A 21,456-nucleotide genomic window follows, 5' to 3' on the forward strand; every position below is an offset into this window, starting at 1 on the left:
CTCTATACCTGCCCATATCTGCTCTATATCTGCCCCATACCTGCCCCGTACCTGCTCTATACTTGCCCATACCTGCTCTATACCTGCTCTATACCTGCTCCATACCTGCTCTATACCTGCTCTATACCTGCTCCATACCTGCTCTATACCTGCTCTATACCTGCTCTATACCTGCTCCATACCTGCTCTATACCTGCTCCATACCTGCTCTATACCTGCTCCATACCTGCTCTATACCTGCCCCATACCTGCTCTATACCTGCTCCATACCTGCTCTATATCTGCTCCATACCTGCTCCATACCTGCTCTATACCTGCCCCATACCTGCTCTATACCTGCTCTATACCTGCCCCATAACTGCTCTATACCTGCCCCATACCTGCTCTATACCTGCCCCATACCTGCTCTATACCTGCCCCATACCTGCCCCATACCTGCTCTATATCTGCCCCATACCTGCCCCATACCTGCCCCATACCTGCTCTATACCTGCCCCATACCTGCCCCATACCTGCTCCATACCTGCTCTATACCTGTCCCATACCTGCTCTATACCTGCTCTATACCTACTCTATACCTGTCCCATACCTGCTCTATACCTGCTCTATACCTGCCCCATACCTGCTCTATACCTTCTCCATACCTGCCCCATACCTGCTCTATACCTGCAATATACCTGCTCTATACCTGCTCCATACCTGCTCTATACCTGCCCCATACCTGCCCCATACCTGCTCTATACCTGCTCTATACCTGCCCCATACCTGCTCTATACCTGCTCTATACCTACTCTATACCTACTCTATACCTGCTCTATACCTGCTCCATACCTGCTCTATACCTGCTCTATACCTGCTCCATACCTGCCCCATACCTGCTCTATACCTGCTCTATACCTGCTGTGTACCTGGCACTTGAACCTGACACGCTGACGTGTAAACCACGTAACGTGCATGTCTCGTGAGAAAAGTGTGTAGCGACGTTTTTAAAGCGGAACTCGAGGGCTAAAATCGCGCACACTCAGCAGATCTGTATCGATAATGACGAGAGAAAAAAAAGTCGTTGAGCCAAAAATAAATGTGCATTTAACAACATGAATATTTACATCATCTGATTAATGTTTATGAAACAACTATTCAATTATTTATAATTTGATAAATAAATGATAACAAAGCCAAAAGAGTTCAACAAAAACATAGACGCATAATGTCACAGCAACCGTTGAACTTATCCAAATGTCTTACTTCCGGTCACCTTCTTGTGCTGATTCCGGCTGTTGACCGTTGGCCGGCTCTGTTGACTTGTTGCGTAGGCTAGTACTGCTGTAACCACATTCAAAAGATTCAGCGACCAACTCATATATGCCCCCCTCGCCCACATACACCCATACTTAGTTACAATTAGTCTATATTTCCATTAATTCGTCCCATCACAAAGGGAGTTCACTTCTTTATTTAACTTTGGTCACCCAAGGGAAGCAACTCAGGTTCAAGAAAGACAACTCTTTATTTCTTATTTCTCATCCACGAAATGGGAAACATTCCTTCAGCATTTTCTCATTTTTCTAAGTGATTGTGTGTGTGTGTGGGGGGGGGGGGGGGGGGGGCGTCTGCCTCAACGGCCACTTCCGCCCTCCGTCCAGCTGCTTTATGAACTCATTTACTTGAATAATTTATTCAACAAAACGGAAATGGATGTTTTATTTTTAACTGAATTTAAAAAAAAAAAAAAATTGATAAATCATTAATTGCCGTAAATTGTTAATGAGGGCACACAGTTTGGGAACTTTCAATAAACATTTTTAAATCGGCATGTTAAAATTTTTATTTCTTTGTGAAAATGTTTCATGGAGGTGGCACACGTCTGCAAATAATTATATTGTAAGAGATGTAGTTCTATGAAGCAATTAAAAAAAACCCACTATGTATCGTATTTACCGTCTTAATTAACAAATAAATGTATGTATGTATGTATGTATGTATGTTTGTATGTTTGAATGTTTTTATGTTTGTATGTATGTGTGTATACATCATCCATCTCCCCTTCCCCCTCTCCCCCACACCACACACACACAGACTCACACACAATTCACAACCTACTTGTATCAATAAACTACGAGCCGTATTGTCCCAGTTTTGTCTTGTCTTGATTTGATCCCTCACGACCCTCGCCCGTGTCTCGTTAGCCGGACGTTGTATCACCACCAGACAAGGGAGAGAAGAAAGAAAAAAAAAACATCCTTGTTTTAATTCACTTTTTTTCCACATTGCCTGTCTGGCTCGCATGACCTTGGTGGATCTTAAAGTCATTATCAAGGTCATCCATACCCTTTATCCGTAACAAATATCCTTAATAATAATTTTCTTTGGATTAATTATACTCAACCATCTTGTCTTTGTCTGTTTCTGGTTGGCTTAACATTTTTTTTCCTCCATCTCATATTCCTCATTTTTTTAAACTCGGAAGTTATCTCCCATTTACGCCCTCGTTTTTTTCCTCTCGTCTAAATTCCCCATCCCAAATTCTTTGTCATCGTTTAATCGCTACCACCCTCTATCAATCACCGTGTGATCTCTGGCCGTGTCCCAACCTTTGTCCCCGCAAGTCTCCGTGTGCGCGCGCATCCGTCTATCCGGGTATCTCCAAGCGGAGATCACTCTCGTAAATCAACTCTATTTTTACCACTATGTTAGTATTCTAACTGATAAAAATGTTTCTATTTTTACTAAAGCAAAAGTTAAATTAATAGTTCCGGTATGTTCAAGGTTAGTGCCTGTGAACACAATCAATGGACTGTAACAGTCGCTATGTCCACCAACCCCCCCCCCCCTCCCCGGAGAAACCCTATGCATGATAGGCATTTATTATTATAACTATTTTTACTTTTATTACTGCTACTATTATTATTAAAAACAGCCTAGTCAACAGAATTTACTGTGTGTGGTGGGGCTATAGACATAATGAAGGCTGCATGATATAATGTGTGGGGGGCGTTTATAAATGAAGGCTGCATGATATAATGTGTGGGGGCCGTATATAAATGAAGGCTGCATGATATAATGTGTGGGGGCCGTGTAGATATAAAGGCTACTAAATCACACAATGACTAAAGTTTGTGTATGAGTTAACTGTTAACAGTACCAAATGGTTTAGATCCCACAGTGTGTCTAGTCGCAGACCCACCCCCCCCCCCCGCCCACCCCTGGCAGACCTCGAGTGTGCACGTGACAAAGGTCTTACATCACTTCCTGTATTTAGGTCAGCCGGTGGCATGGATCTCTTTTATTTACTTTTTTTTTTGGCAGCCACGTAATGCCGGGATAAAATGGCTGCCAGGCCACTTCCTGTCCCAGAAAATCTAGACAAAACAAACGAGCCTGTCTGTGCATTGTTCTCCCTGCTTGCAAGCGGCTCTGGTTGGGGGCTTAATTAGATCCCGGCTTCTGAAATCTCCCCGGGGGGTGGGGGACGGGGGTGAGAAAATCATAGATCCACACAACCTAAAAATATCTTTAAGATTTTAAAAATAAACAGTAAACCTTTTAAGAGTAATAGTTGTTTGGTTTACTGTATTATTCACAGCTCGAAGTTTCGAACTAATGTCAACATTGGGTGAAAGGGGGGAGGGGGGCTCTTAAATTTAAAAAATTCTTGTAAAATGTATAAAAATGTATAATATATTATATATTATTCGCTACTTCACAAAACAGCTTGCAAATGGGGGGGGGGGGGGTATTAAATTCGAATATATCTTGTAAAATGTATAAAAATGTATAAAACATGTTACTCACTACTTCACATAACAGCTTGCAGATGATAGGACTCACAGAGGGCCTAAATTCTCGGCTTACACCGTCACACGGCCCCCACCCGTCGTGTGGTTTAGTCAGACAAGACATCCACCCCCTCCACCACCCCTCCCCTATCTCAACCCCATTCAGTAACATACCACACAATGTGATTATTTTTAGGTTACGTTTTGCATAATGTTGTTTTACATGTTGCAGCTGCTGAAATTTATCAAGTTTAGGGATGGCCTTGGGCCTCAGGGTCGGGGAAGGGGGGGGGTAAGGGAGGAATGGGGGTAGATGATTGGGGAGCGGGGGTCCATTATCCCTTGAGCAATGAGGGAGGGGTTTTGTCGGTGAGGCGTAAGGGGCGGTTATCCTGGGGGTTTCAGGACAAGGAAAATAACTCTGGTGTCAGTTTTAATTACATGACACAAGATGTAACGCCGCCAAGTGTGTTTTAATATCATGTTTATCTCCCCTTACCGCCACTCGCACAATCTCGCGAGGCTTAGCTCTGCGCATGACAAAAAAAAGGGCTAAATCTGAATGTTAACAAATAAGAATTGGTGTAACCGTATCACAATGTAATCAATAAAATCTTACTTTTTTTACAAGCGTTTATTTAATAAAGATAAAACGATTTGACTATTGATTTAAAGTCACGTGTTCTGGGTACAATGCTCTGTTGGGGGGGGGGGGGGGGGTGACGCACAGTGACCGAGGAAAATAAAGTTCTCGTGTCATTCGCGAGACGCCCAAGTTTGATTACAACAATTCTGGGAGGATAGAATAAAAGAGTCGCACAATTGTGTGTGTGTGTTGCATGAAGTTAATTGGTGTAATTAATTCATTAAAAGAAAAAAAAAGTCTTGTTCGGATGTGCATTGAGCACGGCCGAGCTTTGACATTTAATTTCTCGTGTACAGGCGGGCTTTTAATGGGCTTTTAATGGGTTTTTTGTATGTTGTAGAATAAAGGGCTCGTTGCAGACCGAATAACCAGATGTATTTAACAAAGGTGTTAATCTGGGGTATATACATGTATCTCTCTCTCTCCTCTCTCTCTCTCTCTCTCTCTCTCTCTCTCTATATATATATATATATATATATATATATATATATATATATATATATATATATATATATATATATATATATATATATATATATATATAATATATAGATAGATAGATAGAGATATATGAATAGAGAGAGAGAGAGAGAGTTAGCTCGGATAATTAATATTAATTAAGGCTAATTGACAGCACATGTTAGTTAACTACCTTCCTAAGTGCGCACCAATTAACCCGGCGATCGTTACACATCTGGTTAATCTCAACGGTCGTCTAGCCTGGGTAGGTCCGTGTGAGAACATTTTAGATATCAAGGTCAAGGCTGTATGCAAATCTCTGGGCAGGGTGAAGGTTGTATGTGAAGGCTATATGTGGATGTCTAGTGGGGTCAAGGTGAAATATGTGATAATTGTGTGTCTCGTCTTTACGTGCCACCCCCCCCCCCCACACCACACATGGACTCTACCACTGTCTAAACTAGCACTGACCTATTGATTTGCCCCCCCCCCCCCCACCACCACACATGGACTTCACCCCTGCCTAAAATTAGCACTGACCAATTGTTTTGCTCACCTTACAGGTACATGAAGACCGTCACAGAGTCGAGCATCATCGGCCAGGTGAAAAGTAACCTCGAGGTCAAGGTGTCCTTGATTCCAGACTCCAACCTCCTGGCGGTCAAGCAGACCTTGGACCGTCTGAAACACGTAAGTCTTTAGTTATACTAGCAGTGGTACACCGGGTGAGGTGGGGGGGGGGGGGGGGGGAGGTACAGTGCAGTGTGTCACCCAACCTTGTGACGCCACGCACCGATACCGTAATTTTCTCGCAGTCTTTTAATCTAGCAATCTTTTATTGTTATCTTTTCCTTACTAACCCAACCTTTGCTATAATCGATGTAAGGGCTTACGACACTGTTTGGTCTATGAAAAGTCTAGTCATGTTAGCGTATCGTTAGAATTTTTTTTTCTTTTTGTGTTTTAGCTACGTTCTAAAGTATTTTATATCGCATTGTCAAATATGCCTTCTTATGAAATATGGATCTTTGCTTTTCAAGTAATTTCCGGTGTTAGGCGGGGGAAGGGAAGTAAGCGCTGCGCTAACTTCATTTACTCTTTAGTAGTCGGAGTGACCTCCCCTGAGAAATCTTATGCCTCTTAATAATTGCATTATCTGTGTCTAGAAAATTTAGCTAGATTTTTTTTTTTCTGAAAGAAAAATGAACGAAGCTTTAAGAAATGAACTGTCTCAAGTAGACAGTTCATAAATTGTAAAAGAAAAAAGTATATTTAAAGTAAAAAAATGGTAATAACTCAAAGGTTAAACAAGCTTATCTCTGCCATAGTCAATGAGCATGAACCTCTAACAAATGAGGTCAGTTCGTGAACACACACCTGTCATTTGTTTTGTGACCTCTCACCTGTAACATGTGTTTATGAATTGCCCACCTGCGGAACGCCCACCTGTAACATCTGAAGTCAATTACCTGTAACATATGAAGTCAATTACCTGTAACATATGAGACCAGTAACTAATCCTCTATAACTTGAGTTTAGTGAGTGAACACTGACTTGTAACATTTGTACATTTGAAGTTAATGACAATTTACCTGTAAAAATTGTGAACAAACAAAACAATTTACCTGTCATGAGCCACTGTGGTTAACTTCATATCACAACCTGCAATCCCTCTTGTTTGTATCACAATCTCCAGTCCTTGTTGTTTATATCAGAATCTTCAGTCCCTGTTGTTTATATCAGAATCTCCAGTCCCTGTTGTTTATATCAGAATCTTCAGTCCCTGTTGTTTATATCAGAATCTCCAGTCACTGTTGTTTATATCATAATCCACAGTCCCTGTTGTTTATTTATATCAGAATCTCCAGTCCCTGTTGTTTATATCAGAATCTTCAGTCCCTGTTTTTTATATCAAAATCAACAGTCCCTGTTGTTTGTTTATATCAGAATCTTGAGTCCCTGTTGTTTATATCAGAATCTTCAGTCCCTGTTGTTTATATCAGAATCTTCAGTCCCTATTGTTTATATCAGAATTCTTCAGTCCCTTTTGTTTATTTATATCAAAATCTTCAGTCCCTGTTGTTTATATCAGAATCTTCAGTCCCTGTTGTTTATATCAGAATCTTCAGTCCCTGTTGTTTATATCAGAATCTTCAGTCCCTGTTGTTTATATCAGAATCTTCAGTCCCTGTTGTTTATATCAGAATCTTCAGTCCCTGTTGTTTATTTATATCAAAATCTTCAGTCCCTGTTGTTTATATGAGAATCTCCAATCCCTTTTGTTTATATCAGAATCTCCAATCCCTGTTGAACGAAGAACTGATGGTCAACGACGGATCCTATGACACCGTGGAGGGGAGCGCTGACGGTGCTCACATAACAGATGACGTGCCAGGTGACGACGAGGACATGTCAAGAGGCCCATCAGGTGATGGCAGTGGCAGTGGTGATGGCATGATCACCCCCGACACACAAGATGAAGGTGAGTACACCTGGATTGACAGTTTTTGTAAAACCAAGTCAAGGGTCCCTTCAGTCTGTTGGCCAATAGTTAAAAATAGTTAAAAATTAACTCTTCTGGTGGAGTTAAAAAATAAATTGTGAGGTAGAACTGGAAAACGTTACAATATTATATGCTGAAGTCTAGATGTAATGGGTATTTATAGATGGAAGACTTTTTTTTTAATGTTTACTTTTTAATAGCTAAAGGGAGACAACTAACAAAATATTGTCAATTATCTGCTCATCAAATACAATTGATCTAATGTAATGTTTTTTTTTCCTACCTGAAGTTAAGACACCAACACCAACAACCACCACAAGACACCCCCACATCGTAAAAACAACAGAGAAGCAAAGGGGCTCTGCAGTTTCAGCATCAGTGTCTGTCCTGATGCTACTAGCCTGCGGTATGCTAGCCGCAATATTGAGCTTATAACGTCATGCTCTGGAGGTGTGCCTGGGAGAATGGGGGACGAAATGCAAGATGACAAGACATTTTGTGCCTGTGTGAAAAGTTTAAAAAGGTTTGGTGATTGTGATGGTGCGGTGATTGTGATGGTGTGGTGATTGTGGGGTTGCGGAGTGTGAAATTGTTTTATCTATTTAATCTAGAACTCTGATGTACACTTACGTCTTGCCGTCAATTGTTGCTTCCATATTGAAGGTGTGGACTAGAATTTAATTACAACAATTAGGGATCTTTCTTCCATGGTTGCTAAGGACAGTGACTCTAAACAAGTTCAATGAAATAGTCTGCTACAGTTGTCCCTTTACAAGTAGACTAATTGTAAACTATAGTTTGCTTACTTTGTTGTGGTACTTGATATATATTAACCCATCGATTCTGATTTATAAACTGTGTTTCATTACTTCAATATATTTATATTTGATAAACTTATTGATCAAGTGGATTAAGGTTTCCTGTGTATATTTTTTCTGATGTTTTTCATTCAAATTTAATTAAGCAGCTGTGTTCACTGTCCTTCTGCCCCTTTCCTATTTCCTGTAAATGTTTTTCAATTACCGGATATTTTCAATGACAAACCTTGTTCTGTTGTCCAATGCTGTTGCAATATTTGAAATATTTACTGTTTTCACACAATAGGGGAAAATTTTTTTTAAACTTCAAATAATCGCTAATCTATAAAAAAAAAAATTCTAAAGTTGGTCATAAATTTTTTTGTAATTCAAAAATTTATCTCTAAAGTTCACCATTTTAGTGTGTTACATCTTTTCTATGTTGGGTGGAAATGTGTAGAAGTTTTTTGCTTTGAAAGGTACACTACATATCTAAACCTGTTGTGTCAAAACATGGATGCTAATTTTAAACATTTATTGAAGGAACCCATTGTTTAAGTTTTGCTTTCTTTTGCTTAGGGCTTAAAAATTCTGTTTTTTTTAAGCAGAATAATTTATGGAACAAATGAGAACACATTTAGTGAATGATTTGAATGGACCTTACGACTGTATGAGTTGAATATTTAAGTGAATGAACTGAAGCATCTGGCATGTTATTTAACATTTTTTTAGCATTGCATATTATAGTATTTTTCTATGTGATATCACAAGGACCTTGTACATAGAAAAGAGAAAAAAAAATTGTGTGTATGTTTTAGTTTTGACATTGTAAATTTTTCATACTTTTAATCATCAATTGTATTTTTTAATTTTTACATTAAGGATGTAAACTGAATATGTTGCACTGGATAATATTTAAAAAAATAAGTATGTGGGTTTGAAATCAGAGACAGTGATGTTTAATTTTATTTACAAATTACACAAAAAGAAAAAGTTAAAATTTTAAAATGTATTTATCGATTTAAAAAAAAATCATTTCAACATTTGTATTTTAGACAATAATTAATTATTTATTTCTTATATGACGAGATTTCTAAACATACTTTGTTTTTTAAATCATACAGTGTTTCATAGATTATAACATAGAAAAGTAACTTGCATTTATTGTAAATAATTAGGCTTGTTTACTTGTTAAATGTAAGAGTTATTTTAAAAGTTCACTTGTGAATTTTAAACTATATCATTCTGGCCTTTGTAAACAAATTTTTTAGAGATTCAATGGAAATTACCTTTTAAATTGTAAATTTTGTTCCAAATTTTTTAGACAGTAATCTTATTAGAAATATATATACTTTGTATATTGTTATTTTATCACATAAACATATATGGATGTGAAAGTGTTCTTCAATAATAACTTGTATTTGTATACACTTGTTTTAAAATAATTTTTAGAGAAATTCACCAAAAAAAATTATTTATGTGTTAAAGTTTATAAGTTTGTATATTCTTTTCATGTAAATTGTTCTGTATTTTCACTGATCATTCATTCATTCCTGTTAAATACAAAAATCAGAACTGATTCTGATAGACTAAAATGGATATTGATAGGTAAGTCCGGAATTTTATTTCAGATTTTATAGGGGTTAGTTTTTGTAAATAATTTAACTCAATAAAATATTCATATTAATCCATGAAAACGGTATAAAATTGTAAATGAAAGAATTGTTATTATAGTACAAGTATTTCGAGGTAATATGTGAAAAAAAAAGTCTTATTATGAAGGAAGAGTTGCCAGTTATGTCCCTCATACTAGTGAACTACAACCAGGGGACTGCAATCAAGTCTTTCATGTTTGCATTATTCTCTCTGCTTGGAGTTGCTGCACTTTATGTCCAATTTACATTAAATGTACAATTTCATGTGTTTTTTTTTGTTTTGTTTCATACAGTTGTATTTTTAAGAACATAGTATTTTAATTGATAATTTTAGAGTATATTGTAACTTATAATTTATTTTATAACAAAATTTAATCAAGCACACACCACATCGAAATACACCAAGGTCAGTGGTTCTTAACCTTTTTGCGCATTCACTGAACCCTTCTTAACTGTTTGATTGCCCGTACTGGCAAAATCTGATTGTGAACCGTATGAGTTGGGGTGTGTGTTGACCTCAGCCGAACCGCTGGTGTTCAATTGAACCTAGGTTAAGAATCACTGTTATAAGTGTATATGCTGCTCCTTTAGCTATTTGTTATAGTTTATATAAACAGAAATCTAAAAGACTTTACTTGAAAATAATTGTATCTGAATATTAATTATAAACTATTGTAATCTTTCATTGTAACATATTACCATGCAGTTTTTTTTTTGTCTGTGTAAATTATGACTTAGTAGTGTTACAATCTTTTGTTGTTTAGTCCAGTATACTCACTATACTGTATTTAAAATGTAAGTCATTGTAAATAAATAAATATTTTTTGCTATCATTTATTGTTCTGTTATAGTAAAAAAAAAAAAATATACAACAGAATTATTGTGACTTGTTGAGTGCCCTCTCTCATCATTAAGAATAAAAAGCCTAGTCACTTGGTATAAAGTGGAACAAATCTACATATTTTTAAAATTCACAAAGTTTAATAAATAGTAAATAGAGTTCAAAATGGATGCACTAGGTATTGTCAAAAGGAAAATAAAATAAGAATTTATTCTAGGTTCCATTTTGGTACTTGTTATTTTTTAAGTAAATATTATAAAACTAGAATTTTAACCTCCCCTTCTATTATCTAACATCAAGGAGTTATAACTCTTGATGGGGCGTTCCTGCATAATGAATTGTTGAATTTAAAATAAAATTTTCAATAATTGTAATATTTTTAGGTAAATTGCTTGGAGTTAATAGAAAATTTTGTTGTTACATATTAATCCAGCTCTTCTCAACAGCACACATTTCAAAGTTGTTTTTCAAAAAAACCAAAAGTATTACTCAATTACCACCCAACATTTAAACATCACCCTTCATGTTACTTATGACATCACGCCAGTATTTGAGCAAGTTAAAATAATGAATTTGGCTCTATAATAGTGCAGATAGTACAGTATTGTTTACTCAACAGTACATGTTTTGGGTAAAAACCTTTCCAACAGTTACGATCTGTAGCTATTGCATTTTAAGTTGTCAAACTAAACAAACTAATTTAATCTATTGATTAACCATGCATTTTTATTTTGTAAATTAGCTTTGTTAAAAGTAAAAAATTTAAGAGCAAAAATATTTTATGTGAAAGTCATGATAAAATAAAATTTAAAAACAGATTCTCTTTGAACATGTCAGAAAGTGTTCAATGAAAGAATTGAACACAAGTCGTTTGATTTAATTATTCATCCAGGGACTGAACTACCATATTCCCATGCACCTTGATAATGGTTTTGGAAAAAACAGATCTACTACAGTAACTTTACACCAACTGTTGTGAAAAACAAAAACTACATGAGCTGTAGTGTGCAAGATAGGCAAACCTTTAAACCACTTCCATGACTTAATTGCTCTCCTATAAGTAGTCTAATAGGGGTGTCCATAAAGGCTCAGTTAAACAGTTTAGTACCAAGCAAATTAAAAAGCCATTGTTTCTATTAAAAAGTTAATAAGTAGTTATTTTTTAAATAAGGCATACCAAAGAATGACAGCTATTTATTTAAGGAATTTCCTAAAAATTTAAATACAAAAATAACGAATAAAAGAGGAAGAAACATTATATTTGTCAAGCTTCTGTGTGTCATAACATTTTGTTTCTACCCTGAGCCTGTACATACAACTGGCCTCTACAGTTGGCACAAATCCTGACTGTCACAAGTATTCAAACCTGTCACAATGTGGGTTTGATTTGTTATGCAGAAAAACAACAGGAATGTTCATACACTATTTACATGAAGAACACTATTCCATATCCATGAGTTAATCTAGTCCTACTCGATTCACTTGCTGTATAGGGTAAAATATTTAGACAATAAGGGGTTAATCTAATCCTTTAACTTGGCCTAGAAGGCTAAAAATAGGTGTAAAAGGTCTGAGTGGTCAAGTTCTTAGGCAGAGATGTTTACATCAAATGTGTTCTAGCTCATCCCAGCACTTTTAAACACAATCACAAAAGAAAAGTTACATCAAAATTATTTTTTTTTTAAAATTCAGTACACTTTATTTTGTAAAGTACAGTAAACGATTAGCAAAATTTTACAATTTTTTGGGTCATATTTTTTATTTATTTTTATTTCCTGGCATGGGTAACTCTTGTTTTTAAAATACAAAGCAATAACATGAGTACTTAAAAGACCTATCTAAGTTTACCATTATTTCCTAACATTTACCATCCACTCCTAACTTCCAGCTTTTAATAACGTAACACAATCAGATAAAAGTGAGTCTTGTCCTGGCATTGTTCACCTGCCATACGTTGAGATCCTCGTACTCCTCAATACACACGTGTACGCGGTCAGGCTTGAAGCCTTTGCTGGTGCACAGCTCCATGACGTCGGAGAGCTTGACAGACTTGACGCCAGCTGCTGGCATCATGTCACGGATGATCTGGTAGATCTGGTCTGTTGGGTTGATGCTCCTGGTGGTATAAAAGTATGAATATCATCCATGGGTAGAACACAAATGTGAAGAATATCATCAATGGGTAGAACACAAATGTGAAACCTATAACTACCTTCTCTTTAACAGTCAAAAGTTATACTGCCATAATAAAATTTAGATGTTTTGTAAAGATGTTATTCGATAGACTTAGTACACAATAATAAATTTTTTTGCTGTGTCCATTTTAATTATAAGGATAAATATATTTAACAAAGCAAAAGTTCAACTATTTTATAACTTTTTTTCGTGCATACAAGAGACAGGAAGAGGTTGGAGTGGGGGGAGAAGAAAGGATTACGGGAATAATGGCAGGAGGAGATTATCTTAACTGATATTTCCTGCCTGTGTATTTAAAAAAAAGATTTTCCTTACTTAGTATGTGCATCATGCATATTATTGAGAGAATCTCTTGACATCTCCATAAGGCGCATTGCCTCGTTCACATCCTCCTTCTCAACTGTGTCCCCTAGACGAAGGCGAGCCAAAGCTGTGGCCAGACGCAAGATTGCCAACAGTGTACGTGCAGAGGTGAAGGTCATGTCTTTGTTGTTGCGTGCCTCTTTCCTCATCTCAACGTATGCTCCCGTGATGTACTCGGCTAGCGATTCCGGAACAGTTGGGTTCTTAGACTTGCAGAGGCTAATATAGCGCCTGGAATCAAAGTTTATAACTTTAAATAATTGTGGTGCATGGTAGTGGTTTAGGAAACAAAAAATTGTTCTTCGTACTTGAAGCTAGGAACATTTTTATAACTATTAGCTGCTTCAAACATGTTTATTTTTCAACACAAACTACCTATGTAGTTTGAGTATGTACGTGAGGACTTTAAGTATGTCTACTCTTTATGTTATGGGACCAATCACGAACAATGTAGCATTCTCAAAACAAAACGACTCAGATGGTCGTGACATTGTCATCAATGTACAGAACAAACAAAAGATTAAAAACTACAGCCAAAATACCTCATGAGCTTCATATCCAGAGGTTGAAATGTGAGAGGAGGGTGGACATTATGTTGATGCACATAAGTGATATGCTGAGCTAGTCTGTTGAAAGTTTCAAAAAATTTACAATTTAGTTATCAGTGAATAATATTTTTTTTTTACATATTTTTAATTAAAAATTAATGAGTTGACTAATTTACCTGAGATCGTTATCCCGCTCTGGCTTGTCCTGCATAAGCCACAGCAGGTCAAACCTGGACAACAGGGCAGCAGGGAGCTGAATGTTTTGTTCTACAGACTTGCGGGGGTTGTAGCGACCATAAGCCGGATTGGCGGCGGCTAAGATGGACACGCGAGCATTGAGACTTGTCATGATACCAGCCTAGGGAAGAAATTTATCATTTTTTTTTACAGTGACTTAAAATTTAGTTTAAAACAGATGTGGAAAAAATAGCCATAAGTTATTATTTTTATTTTGGTAAAATGGATTTCCAAACTTTCAATTCAATTTATTTAAAGAACATACAAGTTTTTGAAAATATGAAACCAAATACTTAAAGAAAGACTCTTGGTTACCTTAGCTATAGAGATAGTTTGTTGTTCCAAAGTTTTTATTTTCATTTTGGTAAAATAGATTTCCTAACTTTCAATTTAATTTGTTATTTAAAGAACAAACAAGTTTTTGAAAAAAAAAATTTAAAAAATCCAAACATTTAAAGAAGCTCTTGGTTACCTTAGCTATAGAGATAGTTTGCTGTTCCATGACCTCATGAATTGCCGTCCTGTCACTGTCCATCATCTTGTCAAACTCATCAATACAACACACCCCCTCGTCAGCCAGGACAAGAGCCCCGCCCTCAAGCATCATCTCCCCAGTGATTGGGTCTTTCATGACAGAAGCTGTTAGACCAACTCCTGATGACCCTCGGCCAGTTGTGTACTGACCTGTAAATACAACAAAACAGGTGAGAAACTGATCCATTGGAAAAACTAGCTGACAGTGTCAGTCGTTGGGGGACTAATGATTAGCACTAGCTGACAATTTCAGTGGTTGGGGGACAAATGATTATCACTTGAGGTTCCAGTCTGAATAGGCAAACTAAATGAGTTGCAAAGCAGGGCACATCTTTCATTTGTGGGCTAATCTATTGGTGTATGAAAACAGGAAACTTACTGCAATAGGTTAATCAATCAAAGTATGGAAGCAGGAAATAACTTACTGCGATGGGCTAGTCTATCAATGTATGAGAGAAGCTGAGATTTTGCCACTCCAGGGTCCCCCATGAGACAGATGTTGATGTTGCCTAAAAAAGATTAACTTTATTTGTATAATTCATGTACATGAAATAACAAACAAAACAAGAAAGGTTGATGTTCAACTAATATATATACATTTACATATACATTTTATCACATGTGTATACTGACTAAACTATATATATCACCCTAATTCTATCAAATGCAGACTGTTTATTTTGATCACATTGTTCATGATTGAAAAAGAATTCCACACAGGGCCCACTTCTTCTTCTTCTTCTTCGTTCTTAATTATTAGTGTTGAAGGGGATCGAGATTTATCTGCCAGTGGGTTTGAACTCGAGACTTTGTTCGAATTTATCAACCATGACTCGACCACGCCTCCAACACAATTAAGCGTTACGTGTCAACTGGTTATGCGCCATTGAGGCCATTGACTCCGATTTCAGCCTGCTTTTCTTTTTGGATTTGCTTCCATAGCCTTTGTCCAACCAAGAACAAACTACAAGGCAGCAATTGTTTAAATTTTGGAGTTGTCTCTCCTAGAAGAGTGGCTGTCCCCAGCTAACGAGCCTCATCTGCCCGAGGGTTGAACTCGAGACTTTTCGGTTTAGCAACCATGAGCTTTACCGACTCGACCACGCCGACCCCTACAGGGCCCACTGAAAGTACTTAAACATGCGTGAATAAACTTTTTAAAGTGTACATAGTCATCACCATGGCTTTTAAAAAAGCCACCACAGATCACAGATGTCATTTGTAATTAACAGCTGAATATCTTTTTGTACTAGCAACTTTCTAATATCCTCATTAAATGAAAGTTCTTTTTTTTAAAAATGGTAGTTTTACAGCTAAACTACTGAGAGAATAAATGTTTTCCTATATCTCTGGGTCAATGGCACTTAAACATTTTAATGTCTTGTTCTAGAGAGGAAATTTTGTCTGCATGTATTTTGCCACACTGACAAACGCTTTCTGCACTAAAGGCTTTGTCTTGTGGAACCTCTGTTGCCATGCCACAGTATAGTGGGGACTTATTTTAAAAGATTTCAGGGTTATCCGTATCTAAGTTAGCAAGGCCTGAAAAACGTAACTGGTTATCACTTCTGGTTTCATAAAACAAAACAAGTATTCTCATGAGCTGTTCTTGCTCATCAAGGAGTAGGTGGGTATTTGACTTCTTGGATTCAAAACAAAGCCAAAAGATTTAAAAAGAGGTAGAACACTTAAATACATTGAAGTTTATAATTCGGTTGAAGGAGGGATTGCCTTGTAAATTAAAGCTTCTCACAAATTCTGATCTTCCTTGTCTTTTCAGCAGGGCTTAATGTTTTCTGTATGGTTTTTAATATTGTGAATATTCTTTTTCTGCCTTTTTCTTGACAATATCAACCATCTTATCACTTGTATTCAGCCAGGCAGAGCGACAAAAAGTTTACTAGGCTCATAATGCAATCTAGTACAGAGAGCCGCCCATGTACAACTCTTTCTTTTTGCCTATTATACCGAATGTCTAATGTGAGCCCAAATCTGTACCATAAATCAAGAAGTCTTTCTGCAAAACTATTCAAGTGATGACAAAAACATTTCACAATATTGACCAATACATTTGGTGCTATGGCTTCACATTTAAACAGCTGTAAAAAACATTTGTACGTACCTCTGATCTTCATTCCTTTAGGTGATTTATCAACACCACCCACCAGCAACAATAGCAGAGCTTTCTTCACATCAGAATGGCCGTAGATTTCAGGGGCAATACTTGTGGCCAATTTCTCATAAAATGTGTCCTCTGATAATTTTATTAGAAACTTAAAGTTAGAATCATAAGCAAACATTAAAAACACGAAACTGTTCTGTACACCGTTTTTAAGTGATCTTACCTGCTACAAGGCTTAGCTCCTCTGGTGTTAAATCTTGTCCATCATTGATGTCATCTTCTGTTTTATTGAGCTGCACTATTCTCTAGAAAAAAAATTTATTAACATTTTTAATAATTGAGAAAACTCATTAAAACAGTTTTAAATGGAGGTTAATATTTTTTTGCTTTAAATTCAACCACTTATCATGTAGCAATAGTTCTGATACTTTCATAATGCTCTTTGAGATAATATAACTCACATGTGCTTCAAGAAATGTTTCAGATAGAAGGCCTTGAGCAATCTGCTGGAAACCTTGGCGCATGAGAGGAAGAAATATCTAAACAGCTGTTAAAGAATAATTTCTCAGTAACAAAAACTGCATAATGTTGACATAAACAACTTGAGTTATGGACTTAATAAATCCATATAATAAATTTTCTAAAACAAGAATGTGTTCTATCTCTGGATAAACTGTCGCTTAAACCAGTTGTTCAAGAAATAAAATAACAGATGCTATCATGAATGGAAAACAACACTCAAATCATGGGCTTAAACCAGTTGTTCAAGAAATAAAATAACAGATGCTATCATGAATGGAAAACAACACTCAAATCATGGGCTTAAACCAGTTGTTCAAGAAATAAAATAACAGATGCTATCATGAATGGAAAACAACACTCAAATCATGGGCTTAAACCAGTTGTTCAAGAAATAAAATAACAGATGCTATCATGAATGGAAAACAACACTCAAATCATGGGCTTAAACCAGTTGTTCAAGAAATAAAATAACAGATGCTATCATGAATGGAAAACAACACTCAAATCATGGGCTTAAACCAGTTGTTCAAGAAATAAAATAACAGATGCTATCATGAATAGAAAACAACACTCAAAACGTAAATATATAAGCTGCTAAACACTATGTAATTTGAATCTATTTTGAAAGGATACACCAGTAACACAGACATGATCCCCAGGCTGACATTTGCGTGTTGTTTCACCTCGGCAATAAATTGTCATTGAGCGAGGAATGTTGCCAACTGGTACTTGGTCACTCTGAAAAATTGAATGTCATCCATAAATATTTGTTTGAACACCATCTATAAATATTTGTTACCTGAAGTTTAAAATAGTTTTTTCGCACTAATAGCTAAAGAATTAAGGCTGAAAATAAAACCCACATGTTCTTGTATTTTGACTTCTTGAAATTTGACAAATTTTGAGCCGCGGGTTTGTAGATAGAGACGGCCCCCAGATCTGTTGGTGGTGCAAGCTTGACTTGGGCACATGAGCATGGGCATGAAGGATGTGCTGGTGATCTAAAGACAACAAATAAACTCATCAGACAAGTGAACAGCTAAACAAAACAACAAAATATTTCAGAGGCAAGCAGTAGACAGGCCTACACTTTGCTTAAGTGCAGGTGCAGCCCTTGCTAAAATACAGGGTTTGACCTTGCTCAGCTAGTTAGGGCTTTAGTCTGACCCATAAAAGTTCAGTCAAAAGTATGTGTAGGATAGTAATCATGGCAGGAGTATCGAGTCTATGCTATGCTACCTTTTCAAATAACAACCGCTGGTCAAAGGAGACATCTAAGAATTACGTACGTAAGAATGTTTGGACTTTGTTTATATTTAACAGAAAAAATTAATAACTGTATTGACAAAATTATTTGTATCTTGTCATTTATTGTCAGCAATTTCTAGAAAATGCTTTTAAAATATTTTTCACAACACCACAATATGAGCTTCAGTATAAGTAACTTAACATAAAATTATTAAAATAAACCTCACTGGCTGGTAAGTTTCATTGCCGCATGTGTCGCAAGTGTATGTAGCCACTACCATCATTGGCTTGACCTCTGTTGTTCGCGTGACGATACCTTTTACAGACACCAGCTTGCCTATACTGCTTGCTTTTATTTCTCGAATAGACGCAAACTTTTGTTGGGTAGGTGCCTTGAAATAGATCTCACTGAAATAAACAACAACTTGATACTAAAGCTCATATTTTTAACTAATGGATCTTTTATAAAATCATCATATGGCAACATAAAAAAAATGAATAATTATTAATATACATTTAATAAACAAATAGTAGCTACCTAAAAAAAACAACAACAAAGGACTAGAAAGTAAAATCGACAATTGAATAGTTAATGTGAATAACCCAAGAATTTGATGCCTTGAAAAGTAAGCTGTAAGCATCATTATTCATGGAACAAAAACCTCCATTTTCATATAGATGACAAAACACTCATTAACTCACAATCTTCTAATTAATTCGGGTGGATAACGAGTTCTTGGGTCCCTGGTAACTTCAGAATCAGCTGGGTGGTTCCTCTGCTCCATGAGGAGCCTGTGTTCAATGTAAACATCCAGGGCATCTCTGTTCTGAACCTGAGTCATACATTAAAATAAAATTTGTATTTAATCACATTATTATTTAATCTATTGAGAAACATATTAAGTTTTTTTATTAACATTTTTTGTTATTAATCCTTGACTTTAGTTTTAAAATATTCTTATAGTAGTAATTTTACTGTAGTAATTTTAAAAAAACTGAAATTTAAAAAAATTAAGATTTACCTCTCTTGTTTTAAATTCAGGCAAAAGTTCATGGACAACCTCACCAAAAATCTGGACATATCTTCTGCTGTTCTCTAGAACAGAATCTGCCAGATCTGGGTCAAAGTCTGAGAGATGATCAACATCTACAGTCAGTGCCACCTGCTCTCTGTGGGCTATCTTTGTCTGCAAGAAAAAAAAATTTAAACCATTAATTTTTTATCCATTGATTACTCAATACTGCTGGAATCAAACTTTTAATAATTTTAAAAAGAATCGAACCGATATTGTAGCCACTTTACCTAGAGCCTATTATAATTTATGAAAATACTAGCTGCATAACATAAAAAGGAGGTGGTTGTCTTGTACTGTGACAACCGTTATTTAAATGCAGTGTTTCTTTCTGACTTTTTTCTCCGAGGGGTGGGGAGGGGGGGAAGAGACACGTAAGACAACTAAATTTTACAGGGACGCAGACACTGGAAAAAGTATATATTTTCTATAGGCCTATGAATTCCATTTCGTTTGGGGGTGGGGGGGGGGGGGGATTTTTTAGGTAGTCCCCTTCTTTTAAGAAATGCCTGAAAGAAACTGTTTAAATGGGATCAAGTCTAGTTTCCACTAAATATGAAAAAACAGGACATGGGGCCCATTTAAAAATTATTTTTTTACAAATCAAACATACCAGCTGTTTGGAGTATACATGGTCTTTGTTCCCATCACTGTCATCTGTGTAGTATTCCTTTAAGAATGTTGTTACTTTTGCTAGAGGAAAAATTAGAAAAATTTAACTACACCCAGGTTTCACCATTTGTCTATATAGATCTAGTAGTAGATCTATATAGTTTATAGATCTAGATCTATGACAAGAAAACAATCACCATTTGTCAAAATGACAATGTGCTTCAAACAAGTGTTGGTACATGGGAGACAAAAACTTAATCAGTAGGCTATAGTGTAATGAATAATGTGAGATACAGTTGCAGAATCACCCAGTAAATATGATATATCGAGTAGGCCCCCTGCCCCTAGATTTAGTAAACTAGACAGAGACTGGGAATACTGAGATAAAGGTCCTAAATGCTGGGAATTAATTTTGGATGATTACCTACTAGATCTAGATCTATCTAATAAGTAGATGTCTAGTTCTTGATCTAGAATCTAGATTTGAACTTACGTAGATCTACGCGGTTACACTACACACAGTACACAGCTGAGTACGGAGTACACTGTACTCAGTACAGTGAGTAGGAATATGCTTAAAAAAACTACGACACACACTATCATCTATGACTATATATACAGCACAGAGGGACACAGAGTCAGAGTGTTGAATTTACAAATAATTCAATGTAACAATCTCAGTGTCCGTGGCTCTAATAGATTAGGCCTACTCACTGTGTGTGTACTCTAGCTTTAACTACTTTAAACACACCTTTGTCAGCACCGTAATCTTTAGGGGCCATTTGTTGTATGTTGCCACACTAAATCAAGATCCAGTTGTAGGGCAGTGAATTGTAATATAGAACTAACAACAAACAACGCGGCGCGCCAAATTTAGGGTCACGTGACCCGTGGACTAGTTGGGCCATAACTATGATAATTTCTTGATTTCCCCCACACTTGTATCGCTTCCCTTTATTTTAACTTTCATTTTTCTTGCTATGGCCGAAAAATAAAATGTAAATAATTCGGATCTCAAAAAGTACATAATATGCAACATTAAAGGGCATTTTGTACTCACCCTACCATTTCTATAGGCAATATTTAAAATTTTAGTTAAACGCCTATATTAAGAGCATTTGAATTATTAATAAATATGGGGTCGTCCATAAATGACGTCACACTCGTATGGGAAGGGGGGGGGGTCCGCAATTTTGTGACGGTGTGTGATGAGGGGGAGGGGGGGGGGTGTTAAGATGGTGCGACGTCACACTGTTGTATTATAAAAAAGCAATGTTAGAAAACGAATTTTAGACGTTATTTCGCGTTTTAGAAAACTGTTTTA

At 36.3% G+C, this 21,456-nt stretch overlaps 2 protein-coding genes across 2 annotated transcripts; one reads left to right on the forward strand and one right to left on the reverse strand.

Annotated features, from left to right (window-relative positions):
- Positions 1-5,444: 5,444 nt before the first annotated feature.
- Positions 5,445-10,669, forward strand: LOC131931236 (uncharacterized; the record flags this gene model as incomplete). The annotated part of the gene is made up of 3 exons (XM_059287965.1): positions 5,445-5,571; positions 7,174-7,363; positions 7,674-10,669. Coding segments are annotated over 3 exons (463 nt in total), but the record flags the coding sequence as incomplete, so codon positions are not given.
- Positions 10,670-12,339: 1,670 nt separating this feature from the next.
- Positions 12,340-21,025, reverse strand: LOC131931237 (DNA replication licensing factor mcm7). Its single transcript, XM_059287966.1, has 16 exons — positions 20,884-21,025; positions 20,134-20,213; positions 19,470-19,634; positions 19,150-19,280; positions 18,675-18,855; positions 18,063-18,200; positions 17,833-17,937; positions 17,139-17,216; positions 16,901-16,982; positions 16,678-16,809; positions 14,981-15,064; positions 14,494-14,705; positions 13,961-14,142; positions 13,779-13,862; positions 13,189-13,467; positions 12,340-12,793 (listed from the first exon to the last, which is right to left on the reverse strand). The coding sequence occupies exons 1-16, from the start codon at positions 20,912-20,914 to the stop codon at positions 12,586-12,588; spliced, it is 2,172 nt and encodes a 723-aa protein (XP_059143949.1). The 5' UTR covers positions 20,915-21,025; the 3' UTR covers positions 12,340-12,585.
- Positions 21,026-21,456: the final 431 nt, after the last annotated feature.

This window comes from Physella acuta, unplaced genomic scaffold (genome assembly GCF_028476545.2).
Source record: "Physella acuta isolate Inbredline_101_S28 unplaced genomic scaffold, ASM2847654v3 ptg001923l, whole genome shotgun sequence".
NCBI lineage: Eukaryota > Metazoa > Mollusca > Gastropoda > Physidae > Physella > Physella acuta.